This window comes from Dermacentor variabilis, chromosome 1 (genome assembly GCF_050947875.1).
Source record: "Dermacentor variabilis isolate Ectoservices chromosome 1, ASM5094787v1, whole genome shotgun sequence".
NCBI lineage: Eukaryota > Metazoa > Arthropoda > Arachnida > Ixodida > Ixodidae > Dermacentor > Dermacentor variabilis.
This window is the reverse complement of record NC_134568.1, coordinates 288300705-288321804: the sequence shown is the minus strand read 5'-3', so window position 1 is coordinate 288321804 and position 21100 is coordinate 288300705. Positions and strand designations below refer to the sequence as shown.

The 21100-nt window shown below is 48.8% G+C and overlaps 1 protein-coding gene across 2 annotated transcripts in view; it reads left to right on the top strand.

Annotated features, from left to right (window-relative positions):
• cv-2 (crosveinless 2-secreting protein) overlaps positions 1 to 21100 on the top strand; it is a 240559-nt gene that overhangs the window by 192632 nt on the left and 26827 nt on the right. For both annotated transcript variants that reach the window (XM_075677740.1, XM_075677730.1), the window contains 7 exons: positions 11110 to 11216; positions 11669 to 11818; positions 13289 to 13445; positions 13974 to 14161; positions 14269 to 14407; positions 16451 to 16623; positions 17598 to 17767. In XM_075677740.1, the coding sequence (XP_075533855.1) occupies positions 11110 to 11216; positions 11669 to 11818; positions 13289 to 13445; positions 13974 to 14161; positions 14269 to 14407; positions 16451 to 16623; positions 17598 to 17767 (1084 nt within the window). The remainder of the gene's footprint in view (positions 1 to 11109; positions 11217 to 11668; positions 11819 to 13288; positions 13446 to 13973; positions 14162 to 14268; positions 14408 to 16450; positions 16624 to 17597; positions 17768 to 21100) is intronic.

The window sequence follows — 21100 nt, the reverse complement described above, 5'->3', positions numbered from 1 at the left end:
CATCCCAATTTATCTCACGATTGAGGGGCTGACTAGCTCCAAGTTCTCCGGAGCCGTCCAATGCACGGACTGGTCGAAATTTAAATCGATCATGGAATATTGCTGTCGAGATGACATACCATCCAGCCTAGGGGACGCAATAAAAGGTGCCTTACAGGTTGCCACACATTCGATTTTGAAACGCTCCGCATGCATCGAATTCAACATCGAGTTAGAGAAACTTCGGCTATTTCGCGGCCGTGCACGGAACGAAGATATAGGCCCACTAAGTCCATTCATGATTTGAAATTGGCCAGACGCACACAGAAGAAAATACAGCGTTGTATGAAGAAGCTGGCTTCAGAACGATGGATGTCTTTCTGCGAGCCTCTGTATCCTCGAAAGCCTTCGCCTCTTACATGGAGAACTGTTCGTGGCCTCCGTGCAACGCCTGTACAGCGCCACCCATTTAATTCCGCAGAATCCTTCTGTAGGAGGATTGCCGGTGAAGCAAGCTCCACTGCAACGCAGGCTCCCGACCACTTACCATTCTCCCGTGATCTCCGTATAGAGTGCCTGTTTTCCCTGAACGAACTAGAGGCTGCGCTTACTTTATGCAGGCGTTCCTCAGCGCCAGGACCAGATGGCATTACATACCGCGCTCTGTGTAACCTTAGTGAACGAGCTCGAAAGGCACTCCTGCTCCTGTACAATGACTCATGGCAGACTGGCACGGTTCCACAATAATGGAAGACAAGTCGCCTTTGGACAGTGCGTCATACCGTCCGATCGCGCTCGCTAGTTGTGAATGGAACGGACGGTTCTAACGCGTCTGGAGTGTTACCTAGAGCACTATCAAATTTATCCAGACACGTTGACAGGATTCAGGCACGCCCGTTCACTTATAGACAACGTTGTCGACTTGGTAACGTACGTCGAATTCCAGAAGGCCTGTAAACGCTTGTCTGCTGCCTTGTTTCTAGACGTTAAAGAGGCTTACGATAACGTCACCCATGAAGCCATCCTTAAAGCGTTAGAATCAATAGGACTTGGTGGCAAGATATATCTCTGGATTCGTAGCTACCTACAGATGCGATCATTCTGCGTGCTCACCAGGGATGGCCCGACACTCCAGTATTGCAGTAGCCGCGGAGTGCCTCAGGGCGGAGTACTAAGCCTAACGCTATTTAATCTAGCCCTTACTGGACTACTACTCGAGGACCTATCAAGAACCGTTCGACTCTCTGTCTACGCTGACGACATCTGTATCTGGATGTCGGGGGTGACACGGCTTCAGCTTCGCGATCGGCTTCAGAAGGCGGCCTCATCGACATCATGTTACCTTCGTAAACAAGGTCTGGAGGTGACGTGGGAAAAGTGCGCAGTGGTGGCGTTTACCCGGAAGTCAATGTCTGCGTACGCCATATCAATCAACGGACAAGTGATATCGTGCAGAAGAAGTCATAGGTTCTTGGGTATTGTGATTGACGGATACTTGTTCTGTACTCCTCACGTGAACCACGTGAAGAAGCGACTTATATGTCATCTGTTCGGGTTCCTTGCAGGAAAGAATTGGGGCGTGTCCACACAATCCATGTTACAGCTGTACAGGGTGTGGTTTGTTGGGTTCCTCCGGTACAGCCTACCTGTAATATCCAACACCTGCAAAACCAATTTGCGCACACTTCAGATCATTCAAGCCCAAGCTCTGAGAATATATCTTGGATTACCACCTAGTGCGTCAACGGCTGAAACTATTGCCATTGCTCAATATTATTCAATCACGACGCACATCGCCGTCGACACAATGCGTGCACATGTCAGGCACAATGCCGGGACCCCTTGCCACCACCTCGCCACACTGACCTTGGAAAGACCCCGCACGTCATTTAGCACAACTATCAGTGGATATCGTGCCTCGCTTACATCGAGGTACACACATGCGGCAAGGTCGGTGTCTCATCCATGGTGTTTGTGCCGTCCTGAAGTACACCTCAGAATTCCAGGACTTCAGAAAAAGTCATATCTACCTCCGCTTGTACTAAAACAATTGAGCTTACTCCTGTTGTACGAGAAGTGCAGTAGCCACGTAGACATCTTTACTGACGGAACGACCACATCGACCAGTTCTGGTGGTGCTGTGTTTATACCGACAAGAGGAGTAACACTGCGATTCAAGACGTCACATGTCACGACGTCCACGGCTGCAGAACTCATGGCTCTGCGCAGTGCGCTTCAATTTATTAACACAGAGAGTCCTGGCACATGGGCCATGTTTTCCGACTCGAGACCGGCTTTACAGAGCATGCAGTCAGTTCTCAGACGTGCAGCTCGCGAACAGCTAACATACGAAATCGTCAAACTTCATCACGACGTCAAACAGAAAGCCCACGAAATTATTTTCTAGGCTACCTGGCCATTGCGGTATCAGTGGAAATGATCAAGCGGACAAAGCTGCCAGACAGTCACATTAAGAACAACACAGCGTTCCCATTCCTCTTTCCAGGACAGACGCTGCAAGGCAGCTTCGTCACCTGGCACGCAAGCTCTCTTTAACAGAGTGTAACACTCCGAATATAAGGCGCACCAAGTTGCATGAACTGAACCCTGCCCTACAACTCTGACCTCCACCTGGGATTCACCGACGCGAGGCATCGCTTCTATACCGGCTGTGGTTGGGAGTGGCTTTCACGAAGGCGTACACTACTTCGATTGGAATGACCGACAGTGCTGCATGCGACGTCTGCGGCGTGGAAGAGAACATCGAAGATTGATTGTGCGATTGTCATCGATTTCAGTCGGAAAGACAAACATTGACTATCGCATTGCGACGACCGGACGATCGGCCGTTGTCTGTGCAGGTGCTACTTGAAAACCGTCCACATCGCTCGTCGGCCCACAAGGCCGACTGCGATGTTTGCAGAGTGCGCGTAGTGGCGGTAGCTTCGTATGTGCTGTGCTTTCGACATTTCGTTCGCGTTGAAGCGAGAGATGCATGAAGGTTAATTCGCTTGCTGCTGCCGCGATTCCTCACTCCAGAATTTTGACAGCGAGTTTCCGCGCTCATCGAGCGAGATGTGTTCATGTTTACCTGTGCGCGCGTGACTCCGTGCTGGCACCGTGACCATGCACCGTGACACCGTGCGTGACACCGTATTACCGTTAATTTAGTTAAAATACGTTGGCGGGCTAGTTGGTTTGAATCCATGATGGAATGTGTAAGCGCAACGGAACAAGGACGTAAAAAGAAGCAGACACACAAAGACAGCGCTGGGTTCTCTGTGCTTCTGTTTCTTCCTACGTCATCATTCAGTCACGCTTACACATTCTATCATTGTTAATTTAGCTAGTAAGTGAATGTTTACAAGTTTACACGGCCGCTAAAACTACTATCCTTACTTCGTACAGTTATCCACTAATTTGCTGTCGCAATCGGTGCTTCGCCTTTCTGGCGAAACTGCTAATATTAATTTATTTGACTCGAACATTTCTTTGCCTCTTCCCCGGGGTTTAGCGTTCGATTCTTCATCGCCGGGTATATATATATATATATATATATATATATATATATATATATATATATATATATATATATATATATATATATATACACACACACAAATTAAGCTTATATGTGCTCTGAGTGCAAGTACCATCAAAGGGGCTTAAAGTAACCCCTGCATGCTGACCGACAAAGTAGTGCCAGTAACGGCACCTCTGCTCTGCGCAATAACAAAAACAAATCCTATGTAAAACCTGAACACATAACGTCGGCTCATAGGTATCTCTAAAGCACACCGACCTCTTAATGGAATAGCGCATTATATTTAGCAGCTTCCTTGACTTACTTGATCTTCTATGATTTAGCCGTTCGGTATGTGTCACTCGGTGTGTGCCGTTCTTGGGCTACCTTCCAGAACGGATCTATCTATCTATCTATCTATCTATCTATCTATCTATCTATCTATCTATCTATCTATCTATCTATCTATCTATCTATCTATCTATCTATCTATCTATCATCTATCTATCTATCTATCTATCTGTCTGTCTGTCTGTCTGTCTGTCTGTCTGTCTGTCTGTCTGTCTGTCTGTCTGTCTGTCTCTCTATCTATCTATCTATCTATCTATCTATCTATCTATCTATCTATCTATCTATCTATCTATCTATCTATCTATCTATCTATCTATCTATCTATCTATCTATCTATACATGTAAATACATTTGTGCCCTTGTGCCACAGTGGCAGGAGATTAACACGAGGAGGATTAACACAGCACAAGGAGATTAACCTCCTATAATTTCGCTACAATTCTGACGCATTTTTGTTGGAAACGGCGTCATATGGTGCACGACGTCGTCACCAGCGCTTTAGTCCCACTCTACACATATTATGGCCCGCGTGCACCCCCGGCTCAAGCTATCATTTTACTTTTGTGTCGCTTCCATTAGGCTGCACCGTCCACAAGTATGAAAACTTCCCTGCATCGAGCGTTCTCAAAGTGGAAGTGGGCGAAACCAAAAGAGGCAGTATATAGCCAGCCGAACCGCTGCTGTAGCCCCGAAGCGCCGCCTGCGAACGTACGCATCTGGGCTGAAACCTCGCGGAGGCGACGATACTATACAGCGTGGCCGAGCGTGCCGAGTGGGGTGTCCCTTCGGCAAGGCCATCGCATCGGCCGTGACGGCTGCTCGGAGGGGGGCGTCATTTCGCAAATTACGCGGAAAAGTACGCGACCGAACCTGCCAGCGAGATGTCATGCGTCGCCGTCGCCCGCAAACGGCTCGCTGCAGGGTTGCGGCGAGGCCGTCTGCGTGCTAACCACGCTGGAACTCATGCAACCAGCGCCAGGGACGAGCGTCCCGAACGCAGCTTGGGTGCAAAGGCAGTTTGGGCGCGAAGACTAAACACGAGCCGAGTGGCCGTCAAAGGCAATGCGCGGGACGATGCTTTCCGCGAGTCCCACGTCATATGGGGCAATATCACGGCACTTTTTTTGCTTCTTTCTTAAAATATTCTGTCGCCATCACTAAAACAAAGCAAACACACTCTGCGAGAGCGAATGCCTTTCTCCCTCCCACTCATTTTGTGTTCTTTCTAAGCTCTGTCTGAACTTTTACGGAGGAAGAAGATTGCTCAGTAGCAATCCACGCCTGACCAGCACGCGTCTACATGCTTGTGCGTAGGCATAGCAAAAGCTCTTGGCCGGAGACGAATGGTGCGATGGTTGGTTGGTTGGCCGGTTGATGGTGTTTACCTCCCAAAGCAACTTGGGGACTAAGAGAGACGTCATATTCATGGACGCAGGATTGATTTGACCGCAGGGTTTTTTTTTTTTTTCGCGCACCCAAAGCGCAGTACGCAAGGTCTTCGCTTTCCGCCCCCGTCGGGAACTGAAGCCGCGACCTCGCGCTCATCATCACAACGCCACATCCACTGACTCGCCGCGCCAGTTTCACAAGATGTGAGGACATCAGATGAAGCGAGAGGCAACCAGCGGGCGAGGCCTGTGGGGCATCAAGAATAGGCCTGCGCGCATTCGCCAAGCCCGACGCGGCACCGAGCCGCACGTTCAAGCTCCAAGAGACATTCACGCTCGCTCCCCTGCACTTTGTCCTGCTCCTCGAGTCACTCACGGCTTTGCACGAGGGATTACCGGACATGGACTTTGGTCCTGGGATGCGCGTGGACCAAGTGCGCATGCGTTTATGAATTCAACGCGGAGCTGGTCAGCTTAGACGCAAGCTACCCATCTTGTCGAGCGGCATCGATCTGCCGCGGAAGTGACGACGCAGTGAGGCGAAGAGAGATCTGTCTGCGATAATAATCTGCGCTGGGGGGGGGGGGGGTTAGGCTGCAGCACAGTACCGCGAGCCCCTAATAGTTTGTTCGAAATCGCATCTGACCGCAGCCGCGTTGCGGACACCGGTCACGTCCGCTCCGCGCTGCCAAGTGCGCAGCAGACCCAGCGCTCCTCGCGGCCGGTGTGTCCTTGTGCGGCGTGGCTGCTGCCGAAGCGCCGCCGCCGCTTCTTCAAGAGGCCGCGCGAACCAGGCCTACCCGACGCTCGATGGCCTGCGCAGGCCGGAGTGAGCAAGTGCAGATGCCCGCGACTCTTTGCTTACTTTAAAGAAGTCGACGCCGGGCCTCCCCACCTCGGCAACAGCCGAGCCAACAAACGGTGGCGCAGTGGCGCGGCTCGTCCATCTCCTTCCATCGCCCGCCGCCGCCCACTGGCGCGCGATGCACCTGTTCCGCGCCGCACACTGCGCACACCGAGGCCGGCGGAAAGACCGCGGCTCGCTTCCTCTCCGCCTCTGGAGAGCAAAGGGTTAAAGGGTTGGGCGAAAGAAGAAAGTAAAAAAAACGGAAATGGCTCCACCGCGGGACACGACACGCACGAGGCGGTAGCCTGCCTGGCGCTCGGCTTCCCTTGAGAACAGAGGACGGCCTTCTTCTCGTGGCGCAAGCGAAGGGGGTTAAATAAGGAGGTCGTTACCAGGCGAGTCGGAATGATTCGATGCGTTTAGAATCCACGAATGATGCTGCGCCGTAGTTCCTGGAGCCCTGTAAGTGAGAAATAAGGAGACAAGTTAACGAGCGTCCCGCGTTTGTGCGAGATCGAAAGAAAAACAGCGCGTTGTGCTCAGTTGGCGCTAACGCGCGGACTCTCGTGAGGCCGTCTCGACTAGGTGAGATTCTTTAGAGCTCGCAGGATGGTCTCAGTAACTTAGAACTCGGTAGACTGTATTTTTTTTTTAGCTCGTGTTTAAACCTGACTCAGCATACGCCATTCTTGGTTTTTATTTCTTGTCTTTTGAAGACTTTCCTTGTTTCCAATATTTTTTTTTAGATCGCTGCCACTGAAGTAGTGCACGCGTTTGGGCATGGGAATTACGTGCCCAATCACAAGTGAAATGGTCTGCCAGGAACTGTGGCGCTACCAGCCTAGCTACACCTGATCGCCTTTCTTTATTCATTCAATAATTGTCAAAAAAAGTCAAGATTTAGAAAAATGATAATAAAAGTGATCATGTGTGAATCTAAACGCTTCTTGGCTCGCTCTATAGATGAAGCTGATGTTTGAGTAAAGCGCGAGATTTGTGATCAATACAGCGCTAGCAAATCGGTCAATCGGTCAATTTGACGCTGCAGTAGGGCAGGCAGTGCCGACTTATAGGCATGCCTAAACAAGTTCGCGTAGAAAAATGGCAGCTGCTCGAGGTAAAAAAATTTGTTTCCATTGACAGGAGATCTTGAAATTCGTGAGAATTTGTTTGCATTTAAAGATGTCGCTCATGAAAGGTAACGACGACAATCCTTAGTGACTGTAGTGAATTCATTTCGCAGTAATAATAACAAAACACAGACATGATCGATATCCGGGCCCACCACCATACTTTTTTTTTTTTTTTAGATGTCACATCGTGTGCACAGCATATGAACAGGACTATAGTGTTCTTTCTTTTCCACAACTAAACAAACATAAAACGCTGCCACGTTCTTTCCTCCAGGCAACATGACAACTTTTACAATAGGAGGTACAAAAATCTTGTAAGCAGATAGGGATATACTGAAAGGTTCTTTGCTTGGTTATTGCTCACCAATACTATAGACTACGCACTGCTTGGTAAATAAGAGAAGGTAGGTGAGGACACGGTAGTCTCTTCGAGGTTTGAAAGATAGCTGACCGCTTAGCAACCTAAGAAGTTGTTTCTCTGCTTGCAAAGCTTCTTATTTGACTAACGTACGGGACATTAAAGGAATGTTGGCATCCATCTGGACGTGTCTACAAAGATGGACGCCAACATTCCCTTTCAACTGCTCGCGGAAATCCGCGCTACTGATTTCATAAAAGTCAAAATCTCATAAGCAGTGCCTTCCACTCGCCTGTATTTGATGGATGAATAAGCGCCAACCAGGCTCAGAAACAGTAATGTCCAAGTAATTATCTTTAAGCTCTGCATTGTGTAAGCGCCTGATAACGAAGACTACCAAGGTCGATCTATTTGCGGGGTCGTAACGGCCTACATCTAGGAAGTGTGAATCCGAGATTATGGATGTTGTAACAATAGGCGTCGTGTGCAAGCGCGGTCGCCGTTTTCCTTAAAGATATGCTAATGTCGAACGGTCGCTTTGTTGACGTGTGGAGAACCCGGAACGACAAACAACCACCCTTAAACGCACAGTCTTTCTTCTTTTTTTCGCTTTCACGCACGGGAAGCGTGACGGAGGATACGTAGGTGCTGCAGAGTGTGCTGCCGGTCTTCAAAATATTGGTGCCTTCCGGTGGATCGCGATAGAAATATATATATATATATATATATATATATATACACACTTAACATACAGGAATAAAAAGTACACATTCTATACAAATGTGATTTACAATATATCGTATACGTAACATAACACAAAACAGCACAACATAGCATATCAAGACAAAAAACATGGCCTGAGATTTCTGGAAGTATGGACACCAAGCACACAGTACCTTTCACATTGAACAAGACGGACACATTAATAATAATAATAAGAATAATAACAGCCCAGTTGATGACTTAGTCTTCGCTTTTAATGTGTACAGTTTATCTAATAAATACCTAATTGCCAGCCATGTGCTAGCATAGTGGTGATGCATTTGTAAACAGCATCCCCCGCCCATTTCGTTCTAATGGAAGTGCGCAGTTTGTGCTCCGCAGAAAAGCACACGCGCTCGCGCTTCGCTGTGACGAGACTGTGTCCTTGCTTTATTGTTTGCGATACCCATCGTGTACTTTAGCCCCCTTGGCACGTTATGCCGTGAGTGTTCCACGTCCCCTTCTTTTTACGTTTCCTCTTTCTCTCGAAAGGGCTTTGGACTCCGCATTAGCTGTGTCCACAACGTAAGTTCCGTGCTTACAAAAGACGCATGGACGGAAGCTCGCGTCTCTGGTCCACCGACAGACGCCTGCGCTTCACGTTCGCGTAGAAAAAGGGCCGCAAGCTACCGAAATAGCTTGGCTCCTTTGCGCAAACTCTTGCCTCAGGTTTTCAGCGCCTGATAATTGGAGAACCGAGAGTCCCATGCTCGACGCTTGCTTGTGCTCTCCGAGGGGATCTCCCGGAGGAAAGCCGAATAAAGGAAAGAAAGGAATCGAAACGGCGCGGCACGAAGCAAAATCATAACAAGCCGCTCAGACGACGAGCGAGTTCCCGCTGGGACGGATCCTGGACGACGACAAAGAGGGGCTCGCGCGGCAAAAACACACAATTTACGGGTCGGCCGCCGCCGCGTCCCTCCGAGGGCGGCATCCGAAGGCAAATTTAGGGTCGTGATGAGACCGTCAATTCTTGCCGCGGGGATGCCGCCGAGCTGACCTCCGGCCCCGGCCGTCGGCGGGAGGTCGGTCATTTGGGCCGCTTTCGCAAACGCATATGAATTGCAACGCGCGCGCGCCGATAGCAGCGCGCCCGGGGTGGCCGCCGATTGAGTTGCAAGGCCGCGCGCGCGTGTTCGACCACTGGGGATGAATGTCTCTCGCGGGCCGCAGTTTACGATCAGCGCGCGGGACCACCCGTGAGCTGGTCGGCCCTCGCGCTGATTGGCTACCGCGCTTGACAAGGCGGCCAGGTGGCACGGTGCACGCGCGGTCCAGGGGTCCGCGCGCTGGGCCACCTGGACGGGCCGCGCTGTGGTTCCCGGTGACGGTTCGAGCGCCGCTCTTCGCTCATCCGGCGCGACTCGCGGAGGGGCTCAGCGCCATCCATTAGCTCACACAGGGCCCCGGTCGGAGACCTCACGTGCGACTGCGCTCTGACGATGCATCGATATGTGCAGCGGGTTGCCTTAAATTAGGTCGGTATACTTGAGCGAAGAAGGCCCCGGCGAGTGGCACCAAAGCACACGACCGGCGGTGACTTATAGACACGTTCGATGCTCATCACCGGATGGTTCTGCTCAATTCGAGCACCATTCCATCGTGCGCGTTTCGTAAACAACTGGCGTATACGTAGCTGGCACGAGACGCACTTCGTATATATGCGCCACGTATACCGTCACCGTGCGCGACACGCCATTGGACAGCGGTCAGACCGTTCCAGAGTGTCATGCCAAAGGATGACTCGTCTCCTGCCGTCATTTGCTGGAATGACTGGACGACAAGCGTTGCGAAAAAAAAAGAGTAGCGTAATTTAGCGACGTCTGTTCTTCCTCCGGCAGCGAACGTAAGGAAAATGATGATACTTCGCGCACCGTCCATGGCTTCATCTCTCAAGCGCTATTTCCAAGGTACTGCTGCATCTTGGGGTATTTGGACAGAACTTAACTAATGTTTGGAGCTTTCGCTTACCCACACATATGCGGTTTGCTATAGTTTCGCATCGCTACGGTCTTTCAGGTCTCCGACCCCATTCATTGAGCGATTGCCTCTCCAGTTAACTCGGTGCATTAAAATGGACATCGCAGTTCAATGAGTTCTCGCTGCAAGCCAAGCTTTCTTCACCTGTCCTTCCTTTTTTTTTTTCGTGCTATTACGCTTTATTTGAATGTGCCTATAATAGCACAAGTTATGCTAACCTTGCAGACAGGTGCAGCAAGGTGTAGCAAGTCTCGTGAAAAGACCACATTTCTTTCCTATGCACAAATAATCACAGGCTTTTTTTTTTTCGAGCTCTTAATATTGCGAGATAAGGACAACTTCTGTTTGTCGAAGCCAATGCACGAACTGATGCTTATGTATTTTGAATAATTGTTCCAATAAGAAAGCCGCCCACTCCCATTTCCTATTTCCTTCGCGGCGATAGCTCACTGGGGAGGGGGGGATTTAACCATCGTGAGGCAGCGTTTTCAGCTTGCTAGAACTGACGCATCATAGAACGTATATTGCGCGAAAAATAGAACTCTGTGTGTCGAACGTTATTTGCCTCCGGTGCATTGGAGGTCAGCGCGACATTCGCTGTGTGCAGGAGTCATACCTTGACAAAACACAACATCGCCTTGACTTGGTGTGTCCACCTTGTGCGAGCATGTTACTCTATACACACTATACCCTCGTATAAGCTGAGCCGTACGTCAGGACCTTGTTACATGCGGCGGTCGAAATGCGTGGCTCTACAAACAGCCTATGCTTGCTTTTCCCGTTTGCAGGCGGCAAGAGGCTCGCCGACTTGAACGGACAGTGCAGCATGAGGGGTGACGTCTACGACAACGAGGCATCATGGCCGTACGACCAGTGTACGAACTGCCAATGTCAGGTACAGGTCTCATTAAAAATGTATTCCAACCAAGAATAAACATTATTTCGTCTTTTCTTTTCGAATTTGGTAGTGTGCCCTATCTCATATATAGGACGTTGTTATTTCATGTGTGGCCGTCAAAGTCGTCACGTTTGTCTCCACGTTCTACGTGTGAATTAACCTTAGTGGCGTCAAGCACACCCGCTACTCAACCACACGCAGTCTTCTCTGCTACGCATCAGTGGTGGTTCATGCCACCGTGAAGCCCATTTCAACTCTGAAAGAGATTTTTAGCCGTGTCTTTGTTCAAGTAAATTTAGGGGCGTCGGATCGCTCATGCGCTACTTGAGCACAAAACATTTCCCTTGTGCTCGGGTGGTGATAATGTAGTCAGTGAGCACGACACTCATGGTTGAGCTCATGGTCTGCTCTGGGCGATGTTCAAAACGCGCGTCCTGCTTCTCTTCCAGAATGGGACAATCATCTGCCAGCGGACTGTCTGCCCTCCGCTACAGTGTCCTCCGGAACATCAGGAGGCCAGCCCCGACAGCTGCTGTTCGCAGTGCCGCAGGCCCGAGGAGAAGAAAGCCATGTGCTTCTACAATAACCAGAAACGATACGTGAGTATACCAGGCCATACATGCCACGGAATCGGCCTTTCTCGAAGACCGACGTGCCTTGCATCCATTGCCACCGCGCTACCACTCTGATTCCTCATCACTCAGCTGCGGCGGTGAGAGCCATGTACTTCTTGTGTGATCGCGGTTTCGTGATCGGGAAAACATTCTCAATAATGCTATAATTGCTAATTTAGAGCTAAATAAATGAAAAATAGTCGTCTGTGACCTCAGAAATACAAAAATAAAGTATTTCATATTTGCACTTGCAGTCTGCACAGGCCAGTTGTGTGTAGCCTCAGAGATTGCACCAGCATGCTGCGCAGCGTGGATGCCGCGGCTGCCACAAGGTGCCGCGACGAGCCCTGACAGCCGCGTGCAAATTTGATTGGTCTCTCCAAGTAACGTAGGTCCGGGCGCCCGAGCTCGCGTCGAGAGAGAGAGAGAGAGCAGCGCACGCCTGAACCGGAAGTAGCGCCGTAAGGAGAAAAATAAACGACAATGCCCAAATTTCGGGTGAGGCATTTCCCCCTTGCCATCCTCCCTGCGTAGCTTCCAGCGCGCTAGCGGAGACGAAAGGACAGAGAAAGACGTGCATCGGTGCGATAACTACTTCGCCTGTAGAAGGACTCGAAAAACTTTTGCCGCAAGAGATTCGAGAGGCGACATTCTTTAATAGTGAGGCCATTCTATGATTAATTAGAAAAGTATTTTGAGGGCCTCCTTAATAAATAAATTTGCATTGAGAGTGCCTTCTTGATTCTTACTCTCAAATATTTGTATGCAGGGATGTCGAAGAGTTTTCACCTTGCTCTTAAAATGAAAATAATAATGATGCAGAAATTCGGCGCGGTATATTGGGAGGAATGGGAGTACTCAACATAGACAGCATCTTCCACGCGCAATAGGCTTTTATCATCGAAGACAACCAAAAGTAGCTTGAGACAGGTTCGTGTTAAGTATATGGGATTGTGTAATCCTGTGCAATGGGGCTACAGAAAATGCAACGGCGTCCTCCACTTTCAACAAACTTGTTCAATTTAGAATTCATTCCATTTTCTAAGTAAATGATGCCCAGCCATCTTACAGCGCGTGTGGGCCAAGTGGGAATTATAGCGCGTGCCATCTGCAATACGCGCGTTCGCGCACCATGCCAAGTTGTGCTCTTTTTCGGTGCAAATGTTCTTGTGGCACGGTGCGGTGGGTGCATGCTCTTCCAAATATTCTCCTTAAAGAAGGTCACAGCTCAGTTAAAGCGGCCGCCATCGCGGCCACTCTAACCGCAACTCGGTAAAGTGTTGTCGTGTGCGCCCCACCAGGCCACAGCGCCAGGTCAGTGGTTCGAATCCTGCTGCCGGAATAAAGTTCAGTTTTCTCTATGACGCGAAAATAAAGCGCACGGCAAATGTTATAACAATTTAATATATGCAACTCGGCATGGTACTGATGAGTCATCGTTTGCTTGTGACGTAGAACGGTGAGACGTGGAAGCTGAAGAAGTGCACGACCTGCTCCTGCCATCACGGCGTGGTCCGCTGCGGCGTGGAAGAGTGCATCTCCGCGCCCGTATGCCCCCCGAAGAAGAAGCTTGTCACGCCTCCCGGCAAATGCTGTCCGACATGCGTCGAAGGTATGCTGGAGCCAACCCCGGACTCAAATTTTAGAGCGTTTGCTATCCAGGCAAGCGATAAGGAGGTTTCTGTCGTGCGCGGCGCTCCAGCGCTGTGAGCGATGCTCCAAGTGTATGCGTCACTGGCCTACACACGGGCATATTCTCAGGAGCCTATGTGCTAAATTAGTTTCTTTCCTGCAGACTTGTTATCTACGCACGTTGACACTAACAGGCCATTCAAAGTTAGCGTGGCGCATACTTCTGCTCCAGTTTTTCCTCTGCGTCCGCATAGTGGGTGGAATCTTATACCTGTTTGAGCAACGATTTTCTCAGGCCTCTCTCAAATTTAGGTGCTCGCAAATTGTACAACGAGGGTAAAACAGCATTCATATTTGCGCGCTGAAGAAGAAACATGAAACAGAGGCTCAATATTAGAAAAAAAAAAGAAGTGCCGTTTTGACGGGGGTAAAATATGATATAGACGCGATCTTTAACATAACTCACATATTAAACGTCATCAACTTCTTTTGCCACTGAACTTTACAGAGGACGGAATTTGCACGGTGTACGGGGACCCGCATTACAGGACGTTTGATGGAAGGATGTTTAACTACCAGGGGCCATGTCGATACGTGCTCGCGTCAGACTGCGTTGGCGGCACATTTTCCATTGAAGTGTGGAATGACGTCCGTTACTCCAAGTCGTTTTCGTGGACCAAATCTGTCGTCATCAAGGTTTGGTCTTGTCGCATTTTTTTTTTTTTTTTTGCATGTATGGGTTTCCGGCACTGCCTTGGGCGACTGTGACCATAGTCGTTTGCTTTTCGTTCCTTTCTTTTTAGATTAAGAACGTTAAAGTGAAGCTGGGACAATTTATGCGAGTCCGGATACAGAAAGAGCGTGTCAAGCTTCCGTACGTGATGCTCCAGGTCCTTAACATCAATCAAGAAGATCACAACATTGTGGTCAGAATAAACAAAGGTGAGTGAGCCCCCATGGAGAATACTGCTTTTTAGTACACCCGAGATGGATATTAGAGGCTCCGTCCAAGTCCATTCAGATTCATTTGCCGCGCATGGGAACTGAATTTTAAGAGCTGCATGCAGCACAGCATAACGCAGTCCTATCTGTTCAGCTGGGTTGCCTGAAGAGGTAAACATTACTTGGACTACGAATCGCAATGTGATGTAGCTAATGCGAAAGATTCACCGACTGAATGTTTTATTATTCTCTTTAGGGCACATAACTCTATCACAAAATTGAGCTGCGGGCAGTGGTGAAGTTGTCTGCTAAGGAGAAACCCTAAATCTAGCACTATTTTCGAGGTATCTGTCTCCAGATTTTCTGCTAAAGGATTCATTGGCAGTCCAGTTAAGCTCGTCCCGAACTGCGAGAGGAACGTTCCTGGGAAACTGTTCACTGAATAGTCAATGTATCTCCCAGCACATCTAGAGGACGAATTTTTCGAAAGTGGTGCTAGCCTTAAGACGACTGCTAAGCGTATATGACTTCACTTGTGATCGGCTTCAATTTCGCAATTGCAGCGTGTGCCTTAAAGTGAATTGGAAAGTGAACTTTTTTTAATTGGCTGCCTGGACATTGGGATTTCCCATGCAGGTAATTTTCGTCTCTTCTTGAAACCCACTTGAAAATGCGGGTCAGTGTTATGTGTCACGGGCGCTTTTTAAAAATCTGTTCCACCAAAAAAAAATAAAATATAATAATGGTGGTACACTTATTTCGCTTGGGTTGGCGGAGCAGCTCTGGGCCGTCCAGCGAGCCCACGATGCGGCCAGGGAGTTACAACTCCCGGTCCCAACCCGAGTAGCCCGCTCTATGGGACCTTGCTCCCCGTAGCTCGCAGGACCTTTCATTAAAGTTATTCTATCCATCCATTAACGCTATAAGCAACCTCCGCCATAATATTTTCTTAATGAGCATAGCTAAGCAACATAAAAAGATAGCCTTCAATGCTGAGTCCTCCTATTGTTGCCATCACCGCGAGCTATACACAACGGCACCATATCACGAAATTCTCAAACCCAAGCTTGCACTTGGTCCAGCCGATAACTTAGCTACGTCGACTTCTATAGCGCATATGGTTCGAAGTGGGGCGTTCGCCGAGGCAGCCTGGCGCAGCCATCGTCCATTGAGCGTTTGGTCCCTCATACGCGAACTCCTTCGCTACAATTTGCTTCTGTAGTCAGCTGCGGAACGCCAGAAAAACACACTTGTCTATGTCCTACGCAGCATCGGTGTAAAAGATAATAAATAAAAAAACTTGAATCACAAACGTTAAGAGTCCTATTGTACTGCATGTCTGCGCGCGCGTGGCGGCATATGGAAAGGCATTATCGTGTCCTTGCGCGAAGTTCTCATTAGCGAACCTCCGGTGGTTGGAACAGTGCTTCGGCAAGTCGTGTTTCCTTTGTCCATGTAGCGTTTGCGTACGCAACGGTTGCTGCTGCCTGGCCGTTCGTAATTGAGATAACAACGCATCTTACGCAATTATATGTCTTGCGGTATACTTACCATTATTTCGCTGCGCGCGAAGGGTTTGCGAGTTCCTGTGCGCGCGTCTGTGAGTGCGTCTGCGTGCGCATGCTTGAGTGGGACATATTGCCATACTTATACAGACACTTAAAGCAATATTCATCATGCAAATCATAATTACTGCGGATGCAGTACGACTACAGGTGCCGTTGCCTCTTGAGCGAGATGCGTGGCGCTAACGCCAAGTAGATATGAGCGATCTTTTCACATGTCCTGCTACAAGCGTCCCGAAGGGAAGCGTCATAAAGCACTCGACTTAACTGCGCTCAAAAACAGTTACACTTTGGCATTGCTCCTAAAGTGATGTTGTTATGAACTCGAAAGGTGCGTGTCCCCGTACAAACTTCTCACCGACTCCTCTTGATTTAATGTTATGTAAGGCACAAAATAATCTGCTCTTGTCCCCGACTCGCCACACATACTGCGTCCGCCACCTCTTTTCCCTCCCCATCTTCCCCCCCCCCCCCCCAGGCGTCAAGGTTGTCTGGGACGGCGACAACTACGTGGAAGTGTCCGTGCCGCCAAACTACAAGAACAAGCTGTGCGGATTGTGCGGCAACTACAACGACAGGCAAGACGACGACTTCATGTCCAGGAACGGCACACGACTCACGGAGGCCGACGCTTTCGGCAACTCTTGGCTGGTTCGTTCGAAACCGAGCATTTCCTTGTTGCGCATTCGCGAAACACCGTCCCCGGCATGCTAGATTTTATAGACTGCGCACTTTTTACGCGAGTACTTGATTCATCCAACAACGTCCGTCGGCGCACAATCACCCTGCACTTTAAGAACTGGTTCACGCCAGTCTCGAGCAGATTATGAAATGAGAGAAAGAGAAAAAAAAATGGAACGACCAGACGGACGTCCGCGTGGCTATACCCTGCACGGGGGAGAAGGGAAAGCAAAAGGAGAGAGATAGTTCACGCGAGCAGTAGGGTCATTATAAGCGTCTTTTCAGGTCCGTTTATTTTAGAGAAGTCATAAGCGCACCCGTAGCTTTCTGAGTTGATTGATGTGTTCAAGCACACAGGACCCTTACTTTCTTAAAAGGGTTGACCATAAAGTTGGTCGAGCGCGCTCTGAAGAGGCTGATGTTGGACTTTTTTAAAGCGAGTACAGCGGCAGAGGAGGTGCTCGATGGTCTCCTCACAGTTACAGCGATCACCTATGGGGTAGTCAGCCATTCTAGTGAGAAATATGAATTTGCGAAGGCTAGACCCGGTCGTAGGCGACACAAAACAGTCACACCGGGAGAGGCTTGATGGTAATCTGGTAATAACAACTGCTGTGATGGATCATGCAAAATCAGCCCGGCACCTCCAGCATCATGCCGCTGTCGCAAGTATAATAGACATGATGCCGCACTTGCTGACCTTGCTGAACTCAGGGTGAAAAGCGTTTCCCATGTGCGACTGCATTTCGCCTGTCTAGGTTTCGCTCATATAAAAGTTTAGCCGCCGTCGGCTGAGCTTATAGAGTAGTTGTTTAAAAGAAAATGTAGATGTTGTTGTGGGCGGCACATGTATATCCTGGCCCTCGGAAGCTCATAGAGTTCACGCCTCGCTTCAGACGGTGTGGGAGTGTTTGTACACTAAAGCGACGCTGTCTCCCATCTAGGTTGGCCGTCGGAAAAAGTGCTTCCGGCAATCAAAGCGCGCCAGCCATCCCTTGGACTGCAGGCTCAAAGACTGGAACCTACGACAGCAAAACCTCAAGCTCTGTAATCACATCAAGCAGGAGCCATTTAAGGCGTGTCACAAGGTCGTCGAAGCAACACCGTACTTCAGGTGAGGCTGTGAGGAAATCAACAGGCTTGCATGTTGGTATACTTTCACGACCGGCTGAACCGTGTCTGTGCTCTGAAATACTTACCAGTGTCCTTTAATACGTTTATTAAAGGACTCTGGTCTTATACTCCCGTATTCTTGCATGAAGCACCATGCAACACGGCAACCCCTGGGTTGCAGAAAACGTACTTTGGTTTGCGTTACTTGAATAACAAAATGGCAGACTTGTGAGACCTTGTAGAACCACAAACCTATACGAACCTGTTCGGGCGACTAGCTTAGTGTTACCAATTGTCTTAGCGACTATGGTTAGTGCGACCAGCCCAGGCGAGCAATTACCGAAGCTGACAAAGTTTCTCACAACGCGCCTAATTTATCCTTATGCTTGCAACATTGACCACCACGCACAATCCTTATCACCCTCCACATTGCCACCAATTTTCAGCGCACTTGTATGCGTTTGGTTCTGCAGGTATAAACGTGTGCGTTCGCAATTATACGCGTGTGTTTACGCGATCATTTACATTTCCTAGCGCTTGTACTCGCAATAGCGCTCGACCAATGTACTTCTAGCCTTTATATTAGTGACTTCAACTGGCACCAAGCATGATCCGCCCAGTGCAGTGTATAACGACCCCGTACTCTGGCGGGTAGAAGCTTGAATCGGGGACAGAGGCCAGGAGCGACGATGTGGTGTGCATTATGCAAATATAGCTATAGCGAACAACCATAAGAAAAAGAACGATTTCTACTAGATTAGTTTCCGATGACGTAGAATGCGTTAGCAGGCCGCCTTGACGCCTGCTAAGGATATATAATGTCTGCCGGACGCTGTATGGGGGCAAAAAAGAGAGGCGTGTATCCAATGATCCGGAAGGTCACACGGACCGCATGCGACACTTCTCCGGACCGCGATGCAAATTGACAGTGCGGAAATGACACAAGGACGAGACCAATGTAAAGGGAGACAAGCGCTTGCTCTCGTTTATGTGCATTTCCTCCTTGTCTCGTATACCTGCGCTATGAATTTGCATCAATACAGATCACCAACTGGCCCAATCGTATAGCTTACTTTTCTGGATCATCCGTTTAAGGTAGCTACTTCATTTAACCGCGGGATATAACAAAATGATTACAACTACCGATTTCCGAAAGCGCCACGGGGCTTTTTTTTTCTTTTTTTTTTTCGTAAAGCACTCGGACGGCGCTCACGTGTATCGCGAGTTTCACCTTCTTGAGCCTCGATACGCTCACATAGCAGAGCTTTCGAATCTCAAGCATTTCATCTGCGGCTTGGACAAAGCCAAGCCCCCATGCAAACCAGAAGAAAGAAAAACGGACAACATGTTGTTTCCTTCCTTGTCTCTCTCTTTTTTTAAACCGACATGCGGCACTGTTTGACGGCTTACGACATTCAGAAAGTTGAAATTATCATCCCTTTGGAAAGCGGAGGTGTCCGAGAAAGTACCGCGCAGGTTTCATGCGTATGCGCGGCGTCGCTAAGAGCAGCGGAAGCGGTTTTTTTTTTTCTTCTTTTTTCTTCCAGGGCTTGACGTACTTGAGCAGCGCGCTAAAAGCATGGCCACCGAAATGCCTCCGGTCAGTGCGGCTGATTCCACCGTGAAGGCCGCAGCGGCCGTGTTGCGGCGCACTTACAGTTCCATTAGTTTCTGTCCTTCGTTTTTTGTCGTGTTGTCTCAGTAACGCACTATAGACGGCGCGCTGCGGCGCTTCTTACGTTCCTGAACTGTTTCTGCGTGCACAAATGGCTTGAAGCTTCACTGCGTCTTTTTTCCCTCTCCCTCCCTCTCTCTTTCTCCCTCTCTCGCTGTAAATGTTTTGCTATCTAACGTATGCGAGCCTTTCTGAGAAACAGTTCGGCGAAAACTTCGCATTTCCTGACCATGTTTTTGAGACGTGCGTTCCAAGGAAGTTAAAAAGAATACGTGGTCGGTTTACTCTAAACCAAGAAGTACGTTTCGCGTTTTTTTTTTTTTCTTAGACGCTGTAGTGCATCTCTTATGTCGTTCACTAGCCTAAGACAATTATTTGTGGTGGAAATTTCAGCGTTTGAAACCGTTCATTAACATCAGCGCCATTTCCGCCAATGCGCATTGTACGCCATGCGTTATTGCAAGTCATCGCGATACGCTCAGGCCAGTGATCGACCTTTAGAATAATGAGCGCGCAGTGCGTCTGTCCCTTGCGCTCTATCGACCATGCAAGAGTGGCACTTAAACGCAAAAAAAAAAAAAACCTTGAAAACTTCAACGCGCGTGCGCGCGTGCTCGCGCGCTATGTGCCTAAAACGCTAATATGTGCATTACACGTTTGCACTGGCTCTCCGATCCGTGACCGGAAGAACCCACTCATTCCATTTTTCGTGTTGATCGCATCAAGTTTATCAATGCGATTATAAAAAAAAAAGGTAGCTTTTACACTTTGCCGATAAACTAAATACCTGCTTTGTGCCAAATCATTGCTGCTCCTGTACTGTGACACTTCAGAGATTACCACATTCCCGGATACAAGTTTCCTACTGCTCACCTTTATTCTGTGCCTTTTATTAGCAGCGCACAATGCGCGCGAACCCTGCCTCCCCTTCTCAGAACACGCAATGGACGCTCGTTAAAAGAAAAAAAAAGGAAAGGAAAAGAAAGGCAGTGCAGATCTACAAACCGTCTGCAAATCCAACACCATTCAATGGTAAAGATGTCCCCATCTTAAGAAGCTGTAAAAAAAAAAACTTTCTATGTAACGCAGACTGTTAAAAAAAAAGAAGTAGCACCAGGCAAATTATGGGTCCATCACCAAAACTGCGTCTTCTTTCTCATCAAGGGAGTCGGTGATACCGCTACTTCATGGAGCGCATTTCTTCTCTTGGACAGGCCTATAGCAATAAAAAGAGAGAGAAAGAATAATTCATATAAAGGCAGGTTTGTTTTGTCTTTATTTTATACTGCGTTAGCACCGTATCTTTTGTACGAGGCTAATCTTTTGCGCAAGTGGCGCTAACAAAGTCAATCCTGTCTTCTTTGCCTAAGCTTGACATGCAGAAAATTCCTAGTCAAATGATTCCCTCTGCTAGCGGTAAAGCAACGGGGGAGTGCTAATCTGAGTCGGTTGGCGCTTGGGTGAAGAAAGAAACATAGCTTTAGACATACAGCTACAGCACACACGTAGATTGGCGAGTGTACGTCCTGTTCTGAAGCGCTGTTTTTTTTTTTTTCAACCAAAAAAAGAAAGCAACAGGGGTTAGAGCTTGACTACATTTCCAAGTCCTCACACATTTTCAGCGCAGATTTTCTCTATAACTCACCCGTATTATGTTCT